At 42.8% G+C, this 23,545-nt stretch overlaps 1 protein-coding gene across 1 annotated transcript in view; it reads left to right on the top strand.

Annotated features, from left to right (window-relative positions):
* The first annotated feature begins 670 nt into the window (after window positions 1-670).
* The window catches only part of igfbp3 (insulin-like growth factor binding protein 3), a 48,454-nt gene continuing 25,579 nt past the window's right edge, over window positions 671-23,545 (top strand). Inside the window, exons 1-3 of the mRNA XM_034179386.1 lie at window positions 671-1,112; window positions 8,456-8,712; window positions 9,988-10,107. Of these exons, the coding sequence (XP_034035277.1) occupies window positions 749-1,112; window positions 8,456-8,712; window positions 9,988-10,107 (741 nt within the window). The 5' untranslated portion in view covers window positions 671-748. The remainder of the gene's footprint in view (window positions 1,113-8,455; window positions 8,713-9,987; window positions 10,108-23,545) is intronic.

Here is a 23,545-nt window from a genome sequence, read left to right as displayed (position 1 = left end):
ATGCAGCTTGATGTGATTTCTGGAGCCTGAACTTCCTCCCAAGTTGACAGACATGCTGAACTGATTCCAGTCTAATTTGATGACTTATCCACAGTAGCCTTTATGTTTGGCTGAACTCTTTAATTTAAATATTTTAGCTCAGCTAAAGCTAACAGGGGAAACTGGAGGTTATGTGACTCGTCCTCTTGTTTCTTATGTTTATGGGAGTTTTCAACTCAAAAGGTTTGGTGTTGCATTAGGAGAAAACCTCACTGTGGGTCACTGACAAAGAAATGCAAATTTGATATTTACCTTATGATGTCACAAAGAGCTCTTGTTGTAATGTGAATATATTTTTAGGTCTGAATTTGCTGCTTCTTGCAAGTTCAGATAGTTTTGCAGTAGTTTTTTTATTCTTCTTCTTCTTCTTCTTCTTCTTATTATTATTATTATTATTATATATAAAGCCAGTTCTGTGACATCGCAGGTCAGATTTACGCGTGGAAAAAAACAAAAATCACCCGTGAAATGATCGGTCGGAGTTGATGGGCTCTGACCCGCTCTGGGTGTCCCTCATATCGGGGCTCTGCGATTACATTATTCATACGGAGGAGGTGTGACTTGTTGGCTCTTTTTTCTGCCTGTATAAAACGAGAAGTTTGCGTAAAACAAATACAGATGGAGAAGGGTGGCCGGCTCGCTGTGTCACAGAGAGTCCCCTTAAGCCTACACGACAACTCGGTGCCTTTGTGACCATTTTAATCGCACAATGCCCGCTCTGTGTGTGCTTTGCCTCGCCGCTGTGCTGGCTGCGTTCGCCCGGCTGGCCGGCACCGTGGGGCCGGTGGTCCGGTGTGAGCCGTGCGACGCCGGGTCGCTGCTGCAGTGCAAGCCGCTGCCAAAGGAGTGCGCGGAGAGGGTGCGGGAGCCCGGCTGCGGCTGCTGCATGACATGCGCCCTCACCGAGGGGCAGGCGTGCGGGGTGTACACGGCGCGCTGCGGCTCCGGCTTGACGTGCCAGCACCAGCCGGGAGAGATCAGACCCCTGCAAGCTCTGCTGGAGGGACGGGGAGTGTGCGCCAGTGCCGCGTCCAAAAAACTCAACAGCATTCTTATACCTGCGCAAAAACAAGGTAGGCAGCGTTTGCGCTTTGGCACATACCTTGTTCTTTGCGCATTCCTCCCTGAGCCACGTGCTGCTCAAGTTTGGGCAGATCCACGACCGTGGAAACACCAATTAAGTGCGCTGAACTGATTAAGATGCTCAACTTGTTGTTGTTATGGAACAGAGACGCGTGCGTAAAAGTTCTCTGCGTGAGTTTGTTGGCCATTTTTAGGAGTGTGGTTTGGCACTGAGCTCTAAAGGTTTGACCGAATGACACCAGGAATGGTTTTGGAGGTTTACGCACAATTAATGGTTGCGTAATAGCCAATTGGCCACTTTTTCCATAGACGCAGCCAGCGCGTAATCATCGTGCACACACACACACACACACACACACACACACACACACACACACACACACACACACACACACACACACACACACACACACACACACACACACACACACACAATGCAAAACCAGTAGCTAAGAATACCACACATACATAGTGTCAGTATATCAGACCGTGTCCTTGTCCTTATTTTCCTTCTAGTAATCCTCGTGGATTTTTGTACACACAGTATGAAAATATGCACTCCTACTTTTCTGGTCTGAAATGGAGATCCAAACAAATGCTGTGAAGCAGAAGAGGGGATTTGATAGAGGAAAACTTCAATATTTTTTTCTGATAAAAATTACTATTATTTTTAAATCTGTAATTAATCTCATGTGTTTATTTGAGGTTCTGCTGTAATATCTCAATTAAAATGTCCACAATTATCTCCTCACCAGCTTTCACATGCTCAGTCTTGGTGACATAAACAGAGCAATTTGTTTTCTATTAATAATAGATTTGGAATATTCAAAGATACTTTACAGTGCACTCTCAGTGCACTGAGTTCCATTCATCTTCATGTAATTCTACAATGAATAACTCTACAAGTTCATTTAACTAGTCGGTGTATATGTTGTCATTAATCTACAGTTATGTTTAATATGTTATGTTGTGTTTTCCCCTCTGTAACTGTAATAGAGTACAGTTACTCTTACGTATTCCAATTATGGAATCTGATAGTCCTCAAGCCTTCCATGTAATCACTGATCCACAAATCCAAAAAGACAACTGGTGGACAAAAATAATTCTATTCTGTTGTTAGCGACATGATGTGTGTGCTTGGTGTCTTGTGTGAATGGACACTGCTCACACAAACAGCACACATGGCACTTGTGTCTGTTGACGCACTGTTGTGTGTTTAGACTCTGCTTGACGTCAGGCTTCTCGGAGTCCCACTCTGTGTTTTCTTCCTCCTGGTTATTTGGATTGGCCACAGGATTGTGTGGTGTGTCAGCACTCAGCAGTCCCATTGTCACACACCAGTGGTCCCAGAGGCAGACACTCAAGACATCTCTCTCTCTCTAAACCTTAAACAATAGCCAAGGTAGGAGACAAACCTCTTATTCCCCATCCACCTGAACAAAGTACTGTCAGGGACATAGTCCAGCCTGTCCATACATCCAAGAATATCTCCAAGGCCTTTGGGACCAAACTAACAAAAGAAGTTGCATGGGTTCCACCAGTGGTGGTCCTTGGGATGGGTTGGGAGAATTCATCAGAGCAGCAGTAACTTGATTTGCATATTAATTAGGTCACAGGCTCAGTGAGTGCAAAATCATATGCTGGTTTCTGGAGACTGTATTGCATGAGCTGGCACAACCTACAACAAACTCCAAAGCACTCACAAGGTACCAGATGACCTCACTATTTAGGTCACAAGGTCACCCAGCGGAGAACTGTACCCAGAGTTGGGCAAGAAAAAAAAGGTTGTGATTCACTCTTCCTTTGTGATTGACATGTCTCCAGTTCCTGCCTGTAAGAACTATGAACTATCCAGCAATATGGTCCTGAGCACTGCAGCAGTGACCTAAGGCCACTTAGACCCTCTCATAGTCAGTTCTACAATCCATCCACTGTAACCTGTTAAATTCAGGTTAAGCTAACTTACATTTGTTTTAAAGCTACTTAGGTTCAGTTCAGTAACAGATAATATCTGGATATGTACCAGATAACAGAAGTATAAAAGCAGTCTGAACCAGTTTCTCTTTGATTTTATTAGATTAAAACATGTTTAAGAGTATTTTCCGGTTTGCTCTGGCGGCAGTTCCCACTGCTAATTAATTCACTCATGACTGAATGAATGACCTGATCAGCTTTTGGCAGAGCAGGAAGAGATAAAAAATGCTCAGGTTAGGGAGTCCCTGAAGACCAGGGTTGAGAATCTCTGGGTTAAAGTCATTTAAGAGAAGTTAGTGTGATCCAGGGTATATATAGGGAGAAAGATGGTGAAGATGGACCCGCCAGGCAGGAGGAGACGAGCAAGGCCAAAGAGGAGGTTTATGGATGTGATGAGGGAGGATATGCAGGTGGTTGGTGTGACAGAGAAAGATCCAGAGGACAGGGTCAGCTGGAGACAGATGATCTGCTGTGGGATATTCCCCAAACTGGAATATCCAGAAGAAGATAAAGAAGATGTAAGATGACAACAGGAAACATGACATTCATGTCTCGTGGTCCTCGGGCTTTGAGACTGAGAGCTGTGATGCCGATACCTTTGCAGGAGAATGAAAGTCCAGCTCTTTAGGGTCCTGATGTGTCCTGTCTTAGTGGTCACAGTGATGAGACTTGGATTCTAAATTCTGGGTACAGCTGGAGTGGTTTTGTGTCTAATGAACAGAGCATCTCTTGCATCATGAGGGAAAATCAATCGTAAACATCTGAACACGTGGCTTGTTTTTCTGGTTATGATCCAATACCCACATGCCTCAGTGTTGAAGACCTCAGGGCCTGGAAATGACCAAAGACATGCCCACGTTTCACCTGGATGCAACAGATAGATGGTTACTTTTGAGAAGTGAGGATGGGCTGGTTGTCTCTCTCACATGTTTGGTTTTTTGTTACATCATATTTATGAAGTACATCTATGCCTGTTGGGCTCTTCCTTACAGAAGTTAGCGGCGGTGGTGGCAGTGGTATTATTTTGTGACATCTCTTATTGATTGAATGCTTCACTGATTTAGCTCATCACGCTAAAAAATGAGTTGGTTGAAATGAACCAGAAGTGTGTCCAATCAACTTCTGGTTCAAAACAAACCAATCCAGATTCTTACCACTGCAGTCTAAAACAGATAGGTTAAACTGTCTACCAGTATAATTAACTGGTCTAGTACTGGCTGTTTTCAACAGATACATTGATCCACCTGTGACAAGTCCACTGGACCTCCTCATGTCCACTCTGTGGCCTTCTCAGTATCTTTGACTTCAAGTAGGACAAAGTTATTAAGGATGTTTTTGAGTCTCAAAATTGAAAAATATGCACATTGAGTCCACTGTTAACAATCTGGATTGGCTGTTTTGAACAACAACTTGATTGGATACACATTTCAACCATCTTGCTTTTAGCGTGCAGGTGTGGGTGGAGCACAGAGTGACAAAAGCACACCGCATGAACATGCCAGCCTCATTAACCGATTCTTCCACTATTTAATCCAAACCCTTTACCTCTTGTCTCCCTGCTAACGTCCTCTGATGGAAGACATGACTTTCTGCCACTGTGGGAAGAAGTGATCCTTCTGAAAGCACTTTTCCAGCCTTTGAGGCATCAATAAAGAACAGACATGACAAACAGTGCTGCTTCCTTACTTTTTATTATATCTGCAGTGTGCTGGAGATGGAAAAAAATCCTAGTGGGGAATTAACCCTAGAGCCCCTGGTGGTCACACAGTGCAAGTTCAGCCAAGTGGTTTTCACCGCCATCAGGCCTCAGCTACAGAAAGTTCTCTCCTCCCAGACATTAACAAGCTGTCCTCACCACAGTTTGTGCCTTTTATCCATGTGCCATTATACAAACAAACTGCGTAACGTGTTTATCCAAAATGGCCCAGACTTCCTCGTGAGGTTTTATAAAACTTTTAACTGTCAATAAATAAATAAAAATGTGCTTGCAGGAATGTAGAGCTCCGTAGGTTTTCTTGGTTATCGTCTTTGCCGCCTCGGGATGAGACCCGTCTCTTGACTGTGTTATCCACATTTGTTTTCAACTTGACGTTGTTCCTTGAAGTTCTGGGGAGACCGTGGATCCCCAACACATCACTAATTGGTCGGGTGGTTGCGGAGAAAGAGTGGGCGAGCAGCCTGTTTGCCCACATGAGCTACACCCTTACATGCCCGTCCACACCACAGTCCTCAAATGCAAAATCTGCTTCAAGTTAAAGGTTTAAAACCGTGCGTGTGTGTGTGTGTGTGTGTGTGTCAGATGCTGCTTGTGTGTTTCCATCGTCGCTCTGCCTCCTCGGGCAGTCTCCGAGGCGCTTGGGTCAGTTATCGCCGTCGAGGGAAGCATGAGCGTCTGTCCGACTGTGGCCTTGCGGTGGTGTGGTTGGCTGATGGGCACATGGCGACTTGCTTAGTCCTCTCCTATATTAGGGAGTAGCACTTTGAGCCCCCCTCCACCCCGTCGTTCCCCTCCTGCTTTCTGCTTGGTCAGATGGTTGCTGCTCTGCTCTGTCTTTAACAATTTGACAGGAATCTTTGCCAACGCCGTCTGCTATTAATATCATCTATTCCCTCATCTCCCACTTTACCTCTTACTGCCCTAACCGACTCCACTTTTAGTCCCCATCACACACATACACAGCATATTTTCTCATCTGCCTCATTAAAAATTCTTGCTTGCCCTCAGCCTGCCTTCATGACTCTATCTCTTGATTTGTGGATATGAAATCGTCATGTTTCTGTTTATTACTTGGCTTCGGCGATGTCTCCAAACAGGCCACAAAACAGTGAGCTAACTATATTTTGCAGGATTCTTTTAGACTTTCAGGAAATCCCTGCTGGATTAGATGCTGGAGCAGCAAGCATTCATCACTCGGAGACTCTCGAAGGTCTTGTTGGGCGAACAGTGCCATGATGCTTTAATCAGATCCTGTGATGTTTCATTGCTGTTCAGTGTGGGTGAACGCTGGATGCACTAGAATGTGTCCAACTTCAGGAACAGAGAGCAAGTTAAAAATGTTTGGAGTCATCAACTCAGTTGGAGCCACAAAGGCAAAATGATTCCAGACTGCTGGAATATCTGTTAAAAACTTGATTGAAACTTTGCCTGGGGCCGTTGTGTGTGCCGTGTGAAAAGGTGTTGCTACTGATGCATCCTGTGTGATTTTATTCTCCAAAAGAGTTTAGCTGCAAAGCAAATAAGAAGTTGTGCCAGCAGTAGGTCTGATTAGAGGATGGAATGTTTGATGACCCATCATGGATATCGACCCCCACTTTGAAGAGGTGGGACGAAGTCACTGTCAAATCATTCTCAAGTCATCAATCTGCGAGTCCCAAGTCAAGTCTCAAGTCAGCTTGCAAACAATTGGCGGTCATTATGACTTGAGACTTGACTTGGAACTTGCTGATTCATGACTTGAGAGTGACTTGATGGTGAGTTTGTCCAACCTCTGCCACTTTGAAGAGAAAGAATAAAAAAAATTTCCTCCATATTTGTATTGTCAAGTGAGTCTGTATCATGGCCCAAGCAGTGGGTCACCCCTCTGAGTCCGGTCTGCTTGAGGTTTCTTCCTCAAATCATCAGAGAGAGTTTTTCCTTACCACTGTTGCCTGTGTTCTTGCTCTGGGGGTTGGTAAGGTTAGACCTTACTGTGTGAAATACTTTGAGGCAGCTTTGTTGTGATTTGGTGCTGTATAAATTAAATAAATAGAAATTGAAATTGAAAGTGATGCCGACAGTGGCCACTTGACCAATGGGAGCCAGCACGATTGATCTTCTGTTTTGACAAAATTCATGTGTACGCAAGTAAAATTACCCATTTCTTTCACAACAACCATTTGTGTCCCCCCAAAAAAAACACTCTTCCTGATTGGTATTTCTGTATGCACTCTCTAAAACATTACTGAGCAGGATAGGAGTTGGACTACCAATCTGTAGACCTTGGTTTGATCCTAGGTGCTTGACTTGTCTGTGTCCTTGGACAAAACGCTTCACCTGCATAGTAGCAGTCCACCCAGCTGTAAATGGGTACCGGATTTGACTGGGATGTAACCTGTGCCAGACTGGTGTCCCATCTAGGGAAGTCATGGACTCTCATCCGCTTCAGACTACACTCTAAAACATTGCAGATGTGTTTAGTTATGTTACCTCTCTTTAACATAAAGAGCTCTTACAAGTTGAGTTGAGTTGTAAAGTTGAGTTCAACATCCAAAACTCGTAAGAGCTCTTTATGTTAAAGAGAGGTAGCAAGTGGACACAATTAAACACAGCTGCAATGTTTTAGAGTGTATAGATGTGTGAACTTGAGGCAGCAATGGACCTCTCTGCCTATATAGGACTTATTTTTTCTTTTCTAAAATTTTGAAAATCTGTGCATGCAAACCTTTGAACAGCTCCGATTGTGTATTTATTGCACACCCTTCAGTTGGTGATGAGTTGCTACTTAATTCCACACAAAATATTGTGTTTCCATCAACTTAACAATTAAAGTTGGAATCTTCATTGCCCTACTGCAAAGTGCCTTGCACCACATCACAGCCAAAGTGTCCAACAAAATTACATCAAATTTAGCTTATATACTTATCTTAAATCAAGTCAAGCATAAAATGAGCCTAAAAGCCTGTCTGACATTATTGATTTTTGATACTCCATTGCAGACAATTTTGGCCAGAAAAAAAAAAAAGAAGAAAAGGAAACATATCCAATTAGGGATTGAAACTGGGTGTAATCAATGATAAATATGATGTTAGAAGACTGTGAGCAATCAGGAAAGTTTTAAACATGTTTTAAAAATTAGTGACATTGGGAAAAATTGCAACCCAAAAACCTGAATTATTGGATTTTAATCTTGCATCAAAATAAGTGAACATGGTAATTGGCTACAATATGCAGTAATCAGAACCTCCTGTTTTCTGACCAGAAGCCAAGTTCTGATCCTCCTCCACAATATGAGACTCATTAAAAACTTGTTGCACTCTTCAGCAGAAGATATTTTTAAGATTTTAACAAATATAGCAAGAAGCTAAAGCAACAGTTTTATTTCTCCATGGATGGGATGCCAGTCCGTCACAGGTTACTTCCTGAGCCAAGGCTGGTATCCATTTACAGCTGGATGGACTGAGACGATGCAGATGAAATGTCCTGTCCAAGGGCACAGACAGGTTGCGTGACTCAGGTCTAGAGATTGGTAGTCCATCTCCTGAGGCATCTGATCCATCACCATCATCCAATTAAACACACTCAAATGGAACAAAAACTACTTTGACAGCATGTTTGAGACACAACCTTCCTTTGACATCTAATCATTTTACAACCCCACAGAGAACAACGTTGGAAATCAGGTAGATGAAGAATGTGCTAACATGACTGCAGTGGTGACGGTGCTGCCTGGGTTGGCCACTGCGGAAGGTGGGGGGCACGTTCGAGGGTCGATGGATGCCAGACCTCCCCCGCACAACAAACTGATCAAGAAAGATCAAAGCAGGAGGAGTCAAAGCTACAAGGTGGAATCGGTGTCAGGAGGAGCTAATACAGACATGCACAACTTCTCCCTGGAGAACAAGAGGGAGAACGAGTATGTGAGTTACCCCACGACAAACAGCAATTCCGTCAAGGATCACATGTTGCTGTTTTATATGGAAATCAGAAATATTGATACAGCTGTTTAAAAACAGTGAACCACTTTCACAATACCCGGGTATAGTCTGGCATAACCCAAAATATACCTCGAGGTATAAAATATCAGTTCAAGTCTGATAGCACGTGAGAGTGTCATGCATTGCCACATGCACCACATGGAACCATCTGTGGTCCTGGATGGTAGACCAATAACCTAGGCTGGATTACACCCTGTGGCAAGTTTTGGGCTATAAAATCTCCTAGGCTGGGGTCTATAATGCCCAGTCTGGATTATATCCCAAGGTATGTTTTGGGCTACACCACACAATATCTTTGTAGTCCTAATTTGACCCCTTGTGTGTGTTTTTTTTTTTAACAAATAGGTCTGTATTTAAATGAATCAAACCCCAGATCTTCTTGCTGTGAGACAAGACTGCTAACAACTGCACCACCGTGCTCCTCACGCTGAGATGTTGCAGAACCCAGAACAGGTTGATGATTGTGATGGACATGTTGGTCAGTTTTACAAAAACTGATCCACTGGTCTTGATGAAACCTGTCAATCATCTTGAGACAGGGGCATTAAATATACACTCAGACAGCAGAGTGAGTAAGTCCGTTGTTTTCACTTGAGGTTGTCACAGCAAACCCAAGTGGATCTGCATGCTGATTTTGCACAAGTTTTACTCCAGAATAGGCAGGAATGACTTTTAACCAGGAACCTTCCCTGTCTTAATAACAACAGACAAGAAGTAAGTCCTGCATAGGCCCCGAGGCCCATTGGTACTGGGGCTTATCTCCAGATTCTGGTTGTTAAGCGATTGAGAGTCTACGACACCCTCTGGAGGGGACGCCAGTCCCACACAGGTTACTTCCCCAGCCAGTGCAGGCACCCATTTACAGGTGGGTGGTTTGAGACACTGCAGATTAAGTGTCTTGTTTCAGGACACAGACAGGCAGCATGAGCCAGATTCAAACCCAGGTCTCCATAATGGCAGGGCAGCTCCTCATCCGCTGAGCTACCCGCTGCTGCAGAGCAAGAATAACAAACAAGGGGTTGTCTGTTTTGTTTTGTTTTTTAACGAGAACGTCCCACCTTGTTTTGAAGGTCTCATTTAACCTCTTCATATGAACTTCTACTGAACTGACAGTTTAATGGAAGGCGCCTTTCAGCTTTTTGCGATTGTGTTGATGTGTAATATTGATGTTATCGGGCGTGTTTGCTGTGTTGCTAGGGGCCGTGTCGGCGGGAGATGGAGAGCATCCTGAACAGCCTCAAAATCAGCAGTGTGCTCAACCCGAGAGGCTTCCGCATACCCAACTGTGACAGAAAGGGCTTCTACAAGAAAAAACAGGTGAAGGGCTCTCCCTGCTGTCTTCTCGCTCGCACACAAACACACACCTGCGGACATACAATTAGACTCACCGCATGCCTCAACACTTCCAAAGAATCCTCACGACTCATCCCACACAACCACACAGGCACAATCCCCTTTCTGCAGCCCAGGGTTGCCTTGACAGCCACAACAACACGGTATTATCAGAATGGCTAATAAGCACGTATTACTCCGGTAAATGTACCGCAGCCGCGTGACTCATACCGCTCAGGAAATGAAGTTGGTCAGGTGTGTTTGGTGTAGGAGCATGTGGGGGGTAGGAATGTAAGAATGCGGTTTGCGAGTGTGTGTGGCACAGCCGAGAGAGTATGCATGGCACTTGTTTGATGGCGGTAGTTTGTTGAGGGTGTGGGGTGCTGTTGGTGAGGCAAAGAAAACAAACAGGCTGGTATTGGTTAGGGGTTTGGGTTTTTGTTTTTTTTTTTCGGCCATGCTACAGACTCAGGCCACCCATAGCCTACTCATTTGTAAGATGAATAGCAGGGAGGAAGAGAGGAATAAAAAAGCTCAATTTTGTTGGCGTAGTCGGGTAGGACACAACCTGAGGGAGGCGGAGCATCCAGGCGGGTGACTCACAGGATGTGAAGCATCACACGGGACGTTAGTTCAGTCACACGTCGTTTTATATGCAGCAAAGTTTTCTCTTCAAAGCAACTTTGCATTTCTGGAACTCAAACATGAGTTGATGTGATTCAAAACAATTAGTTGAATGAATGTTCTGTTTTGTGTTCACACAACACACTCGTCATATCAGCACACTCCCAGGATGCATTGCAGCTGAAACTTAACTCTTCAACATGACAATTTAGTGCCATTAAGACTGAAGCTGAAATACTTGTGCCATAGATCCACTTCAATATATATACATACAAGTATATATATATATATGTGTGTGTGTGTGTGTGTGTGTATGTATAAAAAGAAATAGAAATTACATAAAATACATAAAAGGTGAACCATATTCCTGCCAAGCCCCAGGATTAGTAACAAATATGGAATCATTCTAACTCCGATTAAGTGTGAAAAATATTTGCAAACACATCACAATGAAATGGAACAACTTCATAGAAAGTAATAGTAATTATTTTACAGAAAGCTTCACAGTTTTGATGTGAACTGCTCTCCGGGCGTCTTGTGCCGTCTTTTGGTGCAGTGTCTGATCTCCAACAAGGTTGAAGTGTGTGTGTGTCTCTGTGTGTGTGTGTGTGTGTGTGTGTGCACGCACGTGCATAGTTTGCATCCTGCTTCTCTATTAGAGGACAGGGTTAGGGTCCAAAGTCACATCCAAAGTCAGTGCAGCTAAAGTCGTATTCCTTGCAGTTTCACCAAAGCTCTTGTTAAGAATTTCCTGGATCTGGACACGAGAGTGCGGTGTGTGTACCTGTGGATCTGGACATGATAGACGAAGTTTGACATTGTGATCCCAGAGCCAGCTGGATTCCAGCCACATTTGCATGCAGAACTCTGCAAATCCCGGTCATATCTGGCTCAACTGACCTCTGAGGGCTGGAAAGAAAATATTCAGCCTTGAATCTGAATAGCACCGTTCAGATTCAGAAAAAAATCCTAGCAAGATTTTTGGCCAAATATGGCTCTTGTCAGATTGCAAACCCCAGTCTGAACGGGGCCATAGTCACCTATGACCTACTGTAGGGGGCGCAGTATTATTATTGCTTTATTTTGCCAAGATTTGCAGTCAGCCGTATTTCTGATGTGACAAAGTCAAATTTACTTTGAAACAGTGGTGAAAAATTCAGGCTGCTCCAGTTTTGGTAAAAAGTGATGCAAATTGTTGGTTGAGTTCTTATTTTCATTGTCTGCAGTATTTAAGAGCTTTAAACGATGCATTTCAGACATTCATGTCATTAAAGGCCTTATTTTGTACCAACCAGAAGACCCGATACAGAAATGTGCAGATAATTGGTCCCATGTGAAGAAAATGGAAACATTTTTCACGTGCCAGCCGGTAAAATAGTGAAGTAGGTTATTGTAATCAGTCCTGTGTCTTGAGATGATTAACTTTTGGAGCAAATTGGCCAAAGGTCAAGGTCATCAAAAACATGGTGTGCAAAAAATATTTTCTGCTGTATCTCCACAACCAGTACAGCTTGGAGGGAAAATTTGCATTGATCAGCGAAATATTTGTGATTGATTGGTAACATGAACTTTTGGACATGGATGTATCCCAGGATGCAGAGCACAGATGGTTTGCATCATAATCATTCAAAAAAAGATTTCACTTTTAATCACTTAAGCAGTATGTGCTGTTTACTTTAAAGTTCAAAGTTCAAACTTTAAAGCTTTTACAAGTGAGTTCAACATGTGATACTTGATATTTATTTTTTAAATATGCATCAAAACATTCCAGAAAAAGGGCACGATTAAATATTGTAGCAACCGTCTGGTCTCCCTCCTCTTTCAGAGGACTGATGGTGGTTTTACATCAACCTAAAACAGAGCTTTCTAAAAATAAGCAGTCATGTTCACTGTTGCTGGGGGCACGTTTTAGTCCACAGGCCAACACCAGGTCCTTTCGTGTTCGGCTCTGCAGACTCTTTATTCACTGATGTCCTGATTGCTTCCACCAGCGCTGCACCTCGTTTTAAGACCAGCTGTGGGTGCACAAATGACCTCAGGTGTTTATATTTAAAGAATGTTGGTGCAAAAATGAGAAATGCATCAGGTGGAAACTAACCATGACACTTGTGCTACTTGGTGCCTGTCAAATCTACCTCAAATTCCTACTTTTAGTTGGTAGGTTGTTCCACAGTGTCAGTGCAAAAACTTAAAAAGCTCAAGTCCTGCTGTTTTCTTCCTAACCTCACAAACCCTCAGCAGGCCCACTCCCTGTGATACAGAGTATAAACTCTGTGCTCTGTTGTACCCCATCATAAGCCAAAGCATGCATTTGTACTGACAGCAATTAAATAAAAAAAATGTTGCTTGAGGCTGGAGGAGTTGTGCAGTAGCCTGTGGTATTCTTATGATATGTGCAGTACGGGTGACATGCAGAAAGTGTAATATGCAATATGTTGATTTGCTCCAGTGTTTCACTGATATGCTCCCTTTGGGCTTTAAGGGTGTTTTCTTGATTTTAACATACATTGAAAAATTCCCCTTTGAAGGTACTTGCATAAAATATAATGTCCATGCGTTGCAGATGAAAATGTTCAGAACAATCTCAGCATTCTGAATGTGAAACGTATGCAGTGCATCCAGAAAGTATTCACAGCGCTTCACTTTTACACATTTTGTTATGTTACAGCCTTATTCCAAAATGGAGTAAATCAATTTTTCCCCTCAACATTCTGCTCACAACAATCAATCAATCAATCAATCAATCAATTTTTTTATATAGCGCCAAATCACAACAAACAGTTGCTCCAAGGCGCTTTATATTGTAAGGCAAGGCCATACAATAATTATGTAAAACCCCAACGGTCAAAACGACCCCCTGTGAGCAAGCACTTGGCTACAGTGGGAAGGAAAAACTCCCTTTTAACAGGAAGAAACCTCCAGCAGAACCAGGCTCAGGGAGGGGCAGTCTTCTGCTGGGACTGGTTGGGGCTGAGGGAGAGAACCAGGAAAAAGACATGCTGTGGAGGGGAGCAGAGATCGATCACTAATGATTAAATGCAGAGTGGTGCATACAGAGCAAAAAGAGAAAGAAACAGTGCATCATGGGAACCCCCCAGCAGTCTACGTCTATAGCAGCATAACTAAGGGATGGTTCAGGGTCACCTGATCCAGCCCTAACTATAAGCTTTAGCAAAAAGGAAAGTTTTAAGCCTAATCTTAAAAGTAGAGAGGGTGTCTGTCTCCCTGATCTGAATTGGGAGCTGGTTCCACAGGAGAGGAGCCTGAAAGCTGAAGGCTCTGCCTCCCATTCTACTCTTACAAACCCTAGGAACTACAAGTAAGCCTGCAGTCTGAGAGCGAAGCGCTCTATTGGGGTGATATGGTACTACGAGGTCCCTAAGATAAGATGGGACCTGATTATTCAAAACCTTATAAGTAAGAAGAAGAATTTTAAATTCTATTCTAGAATTAACAGGAAGCCAATGAAGAGAGGCCAATATGGGTGAGATATGCTCTCTCCTTCTAGTCCCCGTCAGTACTCTAGCTGCAGCATTTTGAATTAACTGAAGGCTTTTTAGGGAACTTTTAGGACAACCTGATAATAATGAATTACAATAGTCCAGCCTAGAGGAAATAAATGCATGAATTAGTTTTTCAGCATCACTCTGAGACAAGACCTTTCTGATTTTAGAGATATTGCGTAAATGCAAAAAAGCAGTCCTACATATTTGTTTAATATGCGCTTTGAATGACATATCCTGATCAAAAATGACTCCAAGATTTCTCACAGTATTACTAGAGGTCAGGGTAATGCCATCCAGAGTAAGGATCTGGTTAGACACCATGTTTCTAAGATTTGTGGGGCCAAGTACAATAACTTCAGTTTTATCTGAGTTTAAAAGCAGGAAATTAGAGGTCATCCATGTCTTTATGTCTGTAAGACAATCCTGCAGTTTAGCTAATTGGTGTGTGTCCTCTGGCTTCATGGATAGATAAAGCTGGGTATCATCTGCGTAACAATGAAAATTTAAGCAATACCGTCTAATAATACTGCCTAAGGGAAGCATGTATAAAGTGAATAAAATTGGTCCTAGCACAGAACCTTGTGGAACTCCATAATTAACTTTAGTCTGTGAAGAAGATTCCCCATTTACATGAACAAATTGTAATCTATTAGACAAATATGATTCAAACCACCGCAGCGCAGTGCCTTTAATACCTATGGCATGCTCTAATCTCTGTAATAAAATTTTATGGTCAACAGTATCAAAAGCAGCACTGAGGTCTAACAGAACAAGCACAGAGATGAGTCCACTGTCCGAGGCCATAAGAAGATCATTTGTAACCTTCACTAATGCTGTTTCTGTACTATGATGAATTCTAAAACCTGACTGAAACTCTTCAAATAGACCATTCCTCTGCAGATGATCAGTTAGCTGTTTTACAACTACCCTTTCAAGAATTTTTGAGAGAAAAGGAAGGTTGGAGATTGGCCTATAATTAGCTAAGATAGTTGGGTCAAGTGATGGCTTTTTAAGTAATGGTTTAATTACTGCCACCTTAAAAGCCTGTGGTACATAGCCAACTAACAAAGATAGATTGATCATATTTAAGATCGAAGCATTAAATAATGGTAGGGCTTCCTTGAGCAGCCTGGTAGGAATGGGGTCTAATAAACATGTTGATGGTTTGGATGAAGTAACTAATGAGAATAACTCAGACAGAACAATTGGAGAGAAAGAGTCTAACCAAATACCGGCATCACTGAAAGCAGCCAAAGATAACGATACGTCTTTGGGATGGTTATGAGTAATTTTTTCTCTAATAGTTAAAATTTTGTTAGCAAAGAAAGTCATGAAGTCATTACTAGTTAAAGTTAATGGAATACTCAGCTCAATAGAGCTCTGACTCTTTGTCAGCCTGGCTACAGTGCTGAAAAGAAACAACACCCCATAATGACATGAAAAAAAGTTGTTGTTTTTTTTGTTTTCTTTATTTTTGCAAATTAAAAAAATAAATAAAAAGCATGTAATATTCTCCTGCTTCTAGGATTGGCTGTGAGTGAGGGATTGTCTCGAGAGAAGATGGCAAGTAGAACTAAGAAGTTGTAGTTTTAGAGTGTGGTTGAATGAAATAGCTATGACAATCTCTCGCAGAGATAGTCACGTAAACATATCAAAAAATGTATTTGGACGCGCCAGCGCGTCCATTGACCCCAGGTGGTATATGTGTGCAGGATCTGAGTCCAACATCAATTTCCATATGAGGACAATAAGGTATATTGTATCATGGTAGAACCAACTCAGCTCCTTGCCCACTACCATTCAGTATCTTGAAGGTCTTTAACAGACATTCAAACTCCGCCCTCACATGAAGAGGGAGCCAACAGTGAGAATCCAGTCAAAATTCAAGTTCTCATCTGTCTGGCCACACTAATTTCCTGTCCTCTGCTTTGGCTGGAGAGCAAGTGCAGGTCACAGACAAATATTTTGTTGATTCTCAGCCTAAAATGTTTCCATGAACAATCCCTCATAAAAGCAGAAATTTAGCCTGAACTCATCATAATGGTTGTTTAGCTTTTACAGAATTCTGTCTGCCCTTGTTTGCTGTGAGGTTTCCTATTAACTGGCTTCCAACCATCATCAGCAGGAGTTGGAGTGCCTCATGGTGTTCTGCAGGAATAACGTACAATGGATGGTGTAGCCTTTGAGATAGAGGGCTGCCTGGGAAGACCTTGTGGATTCATGAGGTTGATGGACAGAGGTGTTTCCTTATGTTGATACCTTTGCAGGAGAATGAAAGTCCAAGTCTTTAGTGGTCTGGAGCTCCCTGTATGGCTGTGAGATTTAGATTCTAACCAGTGGCTTCAGAGGGCTTTAGTATGAGATCTCTTTGGAGAAATCTTGGGTACAACTGGAGTGGCTGTCTCAAATGAACAATTATTCCCTGGGACATAAAACAGTATAAGCCACGGGGCTTTCCAAATGAGCAAAAAAGCCTTGACTTATACTTTGGAAAATATGGTACTTTGAGACACTCAGAAGGGGAGTATCACCTGCGTTTTAAAGGAACATGACCTGCAGCATTTTCTCCATGTTGTTCGTTTCTCTAGGCATGATCGAGCATGTAGGTACCTCAGTGTCGAAAATCCCAAAGCTGGAGATGACCAAGGACATGTCCATGTTTCACCTGGCTGCACCTGGAAAATAGATTCAATTCAATTTACTTCATTTATATAGCACCAAAACAAAAGTCACCCCAAGGGGCTTCATCTAACCTTACCAGCTCCAGAGAAAGCACATTGGTGACAGTGGCATTTTTTTTTTATTCTAGGGAGAAACCTCAAGTGGACCAGACTCAGAGAGGTGACCATCTGCTCTGACCATACTGTAAATAAAGTACAACATAGAAATGTCTGACATACCAAACAGAGCTGATGGAACCAAGCATCCAGGCACTTGTCAGTTCCAATGGTCACAACGCCCAACCTAGCCAACAGCAAAGCAGCAAATGTCTTGGACCCACGATGAGTTGCTGTTGTCTCCAAGCAACAACCCTGAACGTCCCCCAGACTTACTTTTGGATACTTTTGAAAGTTACAGATAGGTTGGTTACCTGCCTGGGTGGTTGCTATCCAGAAACCAAGGCTGTTTCCAGAGCTGACTTGATGGTGTACACAACCTGGTCCAGATTAGTTCTCTAATGTTGAGTTCCTGCTTTGAGTTGAGAGACAGTAAGTTAAGTTTTCTCAACTTAAAGTTCTTACAGTCTAACATCGCCCAAGTTCCTGAGCTGGAAAGCCTTAATGGGGTAATTCTGCAGAACCAGAACGCTTTCTGAGAAAATGCATGAGTCACGAAAAAAAAAATACTGGCACTATGACTCAGAGACACTTTTAGTAAAATCTTCCTCTCCGATTAGTTCCTGATCCTTTCCCAGTCCCAGAGTCGGTGCCTTAATTAAAATCATGCTCTTCCTTTTTCTTTCCTGGAGCTGATCAGCAACTATCTTCCAGGAAAGTGCGTGTGTGTGTGTCTTTGTGTTTGTGTGCGTGTGTGCGCGCGCAGCGGTGTGCCAGGTTTTGTCACCGGTTTTGCAGGCTGGCCAGGTTAAATCCATCCAAAGGGGATGTGCCTTCACGGTGTGTTGCAGAGATTTATGACCGGAAACATGGCGAAGAGGAGACCGTGTGAACCGTCTAGGGTGACAATACTGTGAAAAGAAGGGAGCAGAGGGGGAGGGCAGGGAGATAGGAAGGAGGGGACGAGTGAGGGGGTGGAGGGGCGAGAGCCTGAGGGAAAGAAAACAGGGCATAACGACACACAACCCACACAAGATGTTACACTGGCAACAACAAAATCATTTCATGATGAAATACAGCAGACGATTTCTGCTGAAAATGTCGATTGTCGCTTGATTTGGAATTTTCCCACCAAAAACTTTTAGCTGCTCAAAGATCCTTTTAGAGCGACCATATTTGGGTTTTTGTGAAGAACCGTGAAGATTAGGCAAATTAGATGAGCGCAATAATGGTAAAAAAGAGCTTGTTTGAGTTTTTACAAGTACAGAAACTAAACTAAACCAAACCGCTGTTATTGTTGTCATTTGTTTTAAAAGGAATTAAAGTAACAGGAATAAGCAAAAACAAACAAAACACACTGGAAATAGTTCAAAAGTGCCATGAAATGAAACTCCGCTGTCGTCGCAGCCACTCGTGGGTGAATATAACAGCTCATGGATGAAACCGAGATTCAGCCATGACCGGGTACGAGGTTCCTAGTCTTTGTTTGGCCTATTGGGAAATGACTATAGCAGCAATGATACACCCGTCTCCCAAGTCTACAATATTGTGTCAATTTGGTGTTGTTTCTATTCTTATTGTGATTCTGCAAGTTTTTCACTTTTAGCCGACCCCACTTGGTCGGCATCATAACAGCAAATCCAGTATAGATCCACTTTAGAATTTGGCAGAGGTTTTATGCCGGATGTCCTTCCTTACCCAACTCCACTTGTGTGTGGGTTTGTTTAACGTGGGAATGTCGTGGCACGCCAACATTCACATGGCCCTTGACAAATCCTTAGCCTGGTCAATTGGCTGGGAAATCTCAGACAGTCTGACTCCGAGGACCTGCTGCAGCCTTCATCCGCGTTCACAGCCACTGGGTTACAAGTCATCACCTTCTCCACCTGATCCACTTTTGAAAACTCTTTGTTTCACTAGAACCCCATTAACCATCACATGTTCAGGGTTTCTGATGCACCTTCATAGTTACTCTAGTGACCATGAGGCACACAAGGTCCCCTCCGTATTTCACCCCAACAGGCATTCCCCTAGTTGTGAGCCTATTTTCCACAACACTATGCAGATGAAAGCAAGTTGCTTTGTGGGATAGGAGCTGGACTACAAATATACAGATCTGGGTTTGATTCCAGGTGTGTGCTTCAGGCTACATACAATGGCTTGTCAGAAGACCCCAAGGCAGAGAATAATAACAGAGCATGGGGGAAAAAAGATGGTTTATTGAACATAGGTTCAGCTAGCAATGTGAGAGAACACAAAAGCAGCCATGAGAATTTTCAGGATTTTTCTTGAAATCTGGATTTTTTTTTTGGATCATTTGAATGAAGTATTCCTGACTTTTTTCGAGTGTTTGTTTGGATGCCCAAGTAAGGCTTTAAATGGGTCAAAAATCCAGGTGCCCCTACAGCAGGACGTCTCATTTTCATACCAAGAAAAGCCTGCAGCACAATATTTTCCAGGTAGCAACAGGTGAGACAATGAATTGGTTAATGAAGCGAAAGACTGGTACAGGAAAAACGGTCTGTCATGCAACCTTGTCCTTGAGGGAAGCAGCCGATTATTGAAAGAGACAAGCTGAGGGCAGATAGACAACGAACAAACCTACCAGGTGAACAAACCAGGAAGTGGCAGGCTAATCTCAAGAAATACAAAAGGGCAGCATGAGTTGGTAACACTAAGGCAAACAGGGGGAAGAAACACAAGAGAATGCTGACAGGAAGTTAGACAATCTGGTGCGCAAGTGACGAATTATGAACATCTAAAAAGCCTAGGGAATTACACATAAGTCAACAAAAAGACATAAACACAGAAACCATTGAATAGGAACTAAAGCTGCAGAGAATAAACACAGAGGAGACATCAGAATAAAAGCATGAGAAAAAAATAAACACAGCACAAGAATAAAATAGAGAAAGCCAGAGGTAAAAAAAAAAGACAAGAAATGTGTTTGTTATTTCTTTTACTTCTAGCTGAAAGGAGTTGATGTCATCAATCATCAATTTTATTTATATAGCGCCAAATCACAACCAACAGTTGCCCCAAGGCGCTTTATATTGTAAGGCAAGGCCATACAATAATTACGTAAAAACCCCAACGGTCAAAACGACCCCCTGTGAGCAAGCACTTGGCAACAGTGGGAAGGAAAAACTCCCTTTTAACAGGAAGAAACCTCCAGCAGAACCAGGCTCAGGGAGGGGCAGTCTTCTGCTGGGACTGGTTGGGGCTGAGGGAGAGAACCAGGAAAAAGACATGCTGTGGAGGGGAGCAGAGATCGATCACTAATGATTAAATGCAGAGTGGTGCATACAGAGCAAAAAGAGAAAGAAACACTCAGTGCATCATGGGAACCCCCCAGCAGTCTAAGTCTATAGCAGCATAACTAAGGGATGGTTCAGGGTCACCTGATCCAGCCCTAACTATAAGCTAGCTGTGTGGGCCGCTGAAGAGGAGGTACTGCTGGCCCACCACCACAAGATGGCGCCCTGCTTGAAGTGCGGGCTTCAAGCACGAGAGGGCGTCAGCTTTGCTGGAGGTGACAGCTGTCATCAATCAACACAAGCTGTCACCCATCACCACCACTACAAAGACCAGACTGCAACTCCACCTCCTCGCCGAGAAATCAACTACCATTCAGGTAATTTCTCTGCTGCCTGACACTGTGTGTGTTTAACCTGAACTTCTATTTGCAGCCGTTTTCCTGGAGTGTTGCCTTATCTGGAGGATTGGCGTTTGGTGTGACAGCGACGGCTTCGCCTCACACCCCAACTCAGATAAGTGGTTGACCAGGAGCTGCACGAGTGTGTGTGATTGGAGGTGGAGGTTTTCCCTCCTTTACTTAATACAGACTGTGTGATTACTGAGTGTGCAAACTCCCACTCATCTGGACTGTTCTGTTCTCTGCCAGCAGTACCGGGTCTGACTGCTGAAGACAGCAGCCACCTGGGGCGCAGGGCTTGGCGGCTCCGGTGTTCTTCAGCTCCGTTGGTGGTGGAAGCTGTGTGGGGATCCAGCTCTTCTCTCTCCAGGCGTCTTCTATCGTCGAGCCTGCCCACACGTCACCTGGTGTATGATTGACAGTCCACCATATTGTTATTGTCTGTACGTTGTTGTGCGATTCACAACATTAAATTGTTACTTTTTGGCTTATCCATTGTCCGTTCATTAATGCCCCCTGTTGTGGGTCCGTGTCACGTCACTTTCACAACACTAAGTCTATAGCAGCATAACTAAGGGATGGTTCAGGGTCACCTGATCCAGCCCTAACTATAAGCTTTAGCAAAAAGGAAAGTTTTAAGCCTAATCTTAAAAGTAGAGAGGGTGTCTGTCTCCCTGATCTGAATTGGGAGCTGGTTCCACAGGAGAGGAGCCTGAAAGCTGAAGGCTCTGCCTCCCATTCTACTCTTAAAAACCCTAGGAACTACAAGTAAGCCTGCAGTCTGAGAGCGAAGCGCTCTATCGGGGTGATATGGTACTATGAGGTCCCTAAGATAAGATGGGACCTGATTATTCAAAACCTTATAAGTAAGAAGAAGAATTTTAAATTCTGTTCTAGAATTAACAGGAAGCCAATGAAGAGAGGCCAATATGGGTGAGATATGCTCTCTCCTTCTAGTCCCCGTTAGTACTCTAGCTGCAGCATTTTGAATTAACTGAAGGCTTTTCAGGGAACTTTTAGGACAACCTGATAATAATGAATTACAATAGTCCAGCCTAGAGGAAATAAATGCATGAATTAGTTTTTCAGCATCACTCTGAGACAAGACCTTTCTAATTTTAGAGATATTGCGTAAATGCAAAAAAGCAGTCCTACATATTTGTTTAATATGCGCTTTGAATGACATATCCTGATCAAAAATGACTCCAAGATTTCTCACAGTATTACTAGAGGTCAGGGTAATGCCATCCAGAGTAAGGATCTGGTTAGACACCATGTTCCTAAGATTTGTGGGGCCAAGTACAATAACTTCAGTTTTATCTGAGTTTAAAAGCAGGAAATTAGAGGTCATCCATGTCTTTATGTCTGTAAGACAATCCTGCAGTTTAGCTAATTGGTGTGTGTCCTCTGGCTTCATGGATAGATAAAGCTGGGTATCATCTGCATAACAATGAAAATTTAAGCAATGGCGTCTAATAATACTGCCTAAGGGAAGCATGTATAAAGTGAATAAAATTGGTCCTAGCACAGAACCTTGTGGAACTCCATAATTAACCTTAGTCTGTGAAGAAGATTCCCCATTTACATGAACAAACTGTAATCTATTACATAAATATGATTCAAACCACCGCAGCGCAGTGCCTTTAATACCTATGGCATGCTCTAATCTCTGTAATAACATTTTATGGTCAACAGTATCAAAAGCAGCACTGAGGTCTAACAGAACAAGCACAGAGATGAGACCACTGTCTGAGGCCATAAGAAGATCATTTGTAACCTTCACTAATGCTGTTTCTGTACTATGATGAATTCTAAAACCTGACTGAAACTCTTCAAATAGACCATTCCTCTGCAGATGATCAGTTAGCTGTTTTACAACTACCCTTTCAAGAATTTTTGAGAGAAAAGGAAGGTTGGAGATTGGCCTATAATTAGCTAAGATAGCTGGGTCAAGTGATGGCTTTTTAAGTAATGGTTTAATTACTGCCACCTTAAAAGCCTGTGGTACATAGCCAACTAATAAAGATAGATTGATCATATTTAAGATCGAAGCATTAAATAATGGTAGGGCTTCCTTGAGCAGCCTGGTAGGAATGGGGTCTAATAAACATGTTGATGGTTTGGATGAAGTAACTAATGAAAATAACTCAGACAGAACAATCTGAGAGAAAGAGTCTAACCAAATACCGGCATCACTGAAAGCAGCCAAAAATAACGATACGTCTTTGGGATGGTTATGAGTAATTTTTTCTCTAATAGTTAAAATTTTATTAGCAAAAAAAGTCATGAAGTCATTACTAGTTAAAGTTAAAGGAATACTCGGCTCAATAGAGCTCTGACTCTTTGTCAGCCTGGCTACAGTACTGAAAAGAAACCTGGGGTTGTTCTTATTTTCTTCAATTAGTGATGAGTAGTAAGATGTCCTAGCTTTACGGAGGGCTTTTTTATAGAGCAACAGACTCTTTTTCCAGGCTAAGTGAAGATCTTCTAAATTAGTGAGATGCCATTTCCTCTCCAACTTACGGGTTATCTGCTTTAAGCTGCGAGTTTGTGAGTTATACCACGGAGTCAGGCACTTCTGATTTAAAGCTCTCTTTTTCAGAGGAGCTACAGCATCCAAAGTTGTCTTCAATGAGGATGTAAAACTATTGATGAGATACTCTATTTCACTTACAGAGTTTAGGTAGCTACTCTGCACTGTGTTGGTATATGGCATTAGAGAACATAAAGAAGGAATCATATCCTTAAACCTAGTTACAGCGCTGTCTGAAAGACTTCTAGTGTAATGAAACTTATTCCCCACTGCTGGGTAGTCCATCAGAGTAAATGTAAATGTTATTAAGAAATGATCAGACAGAAGG

The sequence above is a fragment of the Thalassophryne amazonica genome, chromosome 10 (assembly GCF_902500255.1).
Source record: "Thalassophryne amazonica chromosome 10, fThaAma1.1, whole genome shotgun sequence".
NCBI classification, from domain to species: domain Eukaryota; kingdom Metazoa; phylum Chordata; class Actinopteri; order Batrachoidiformes; family Batrachoididae; genus Thalassophryne; species Thalassophryne amazonica.
This window is presented reverse-complemented; position numbering and strand designations above follow the sequence as displayed.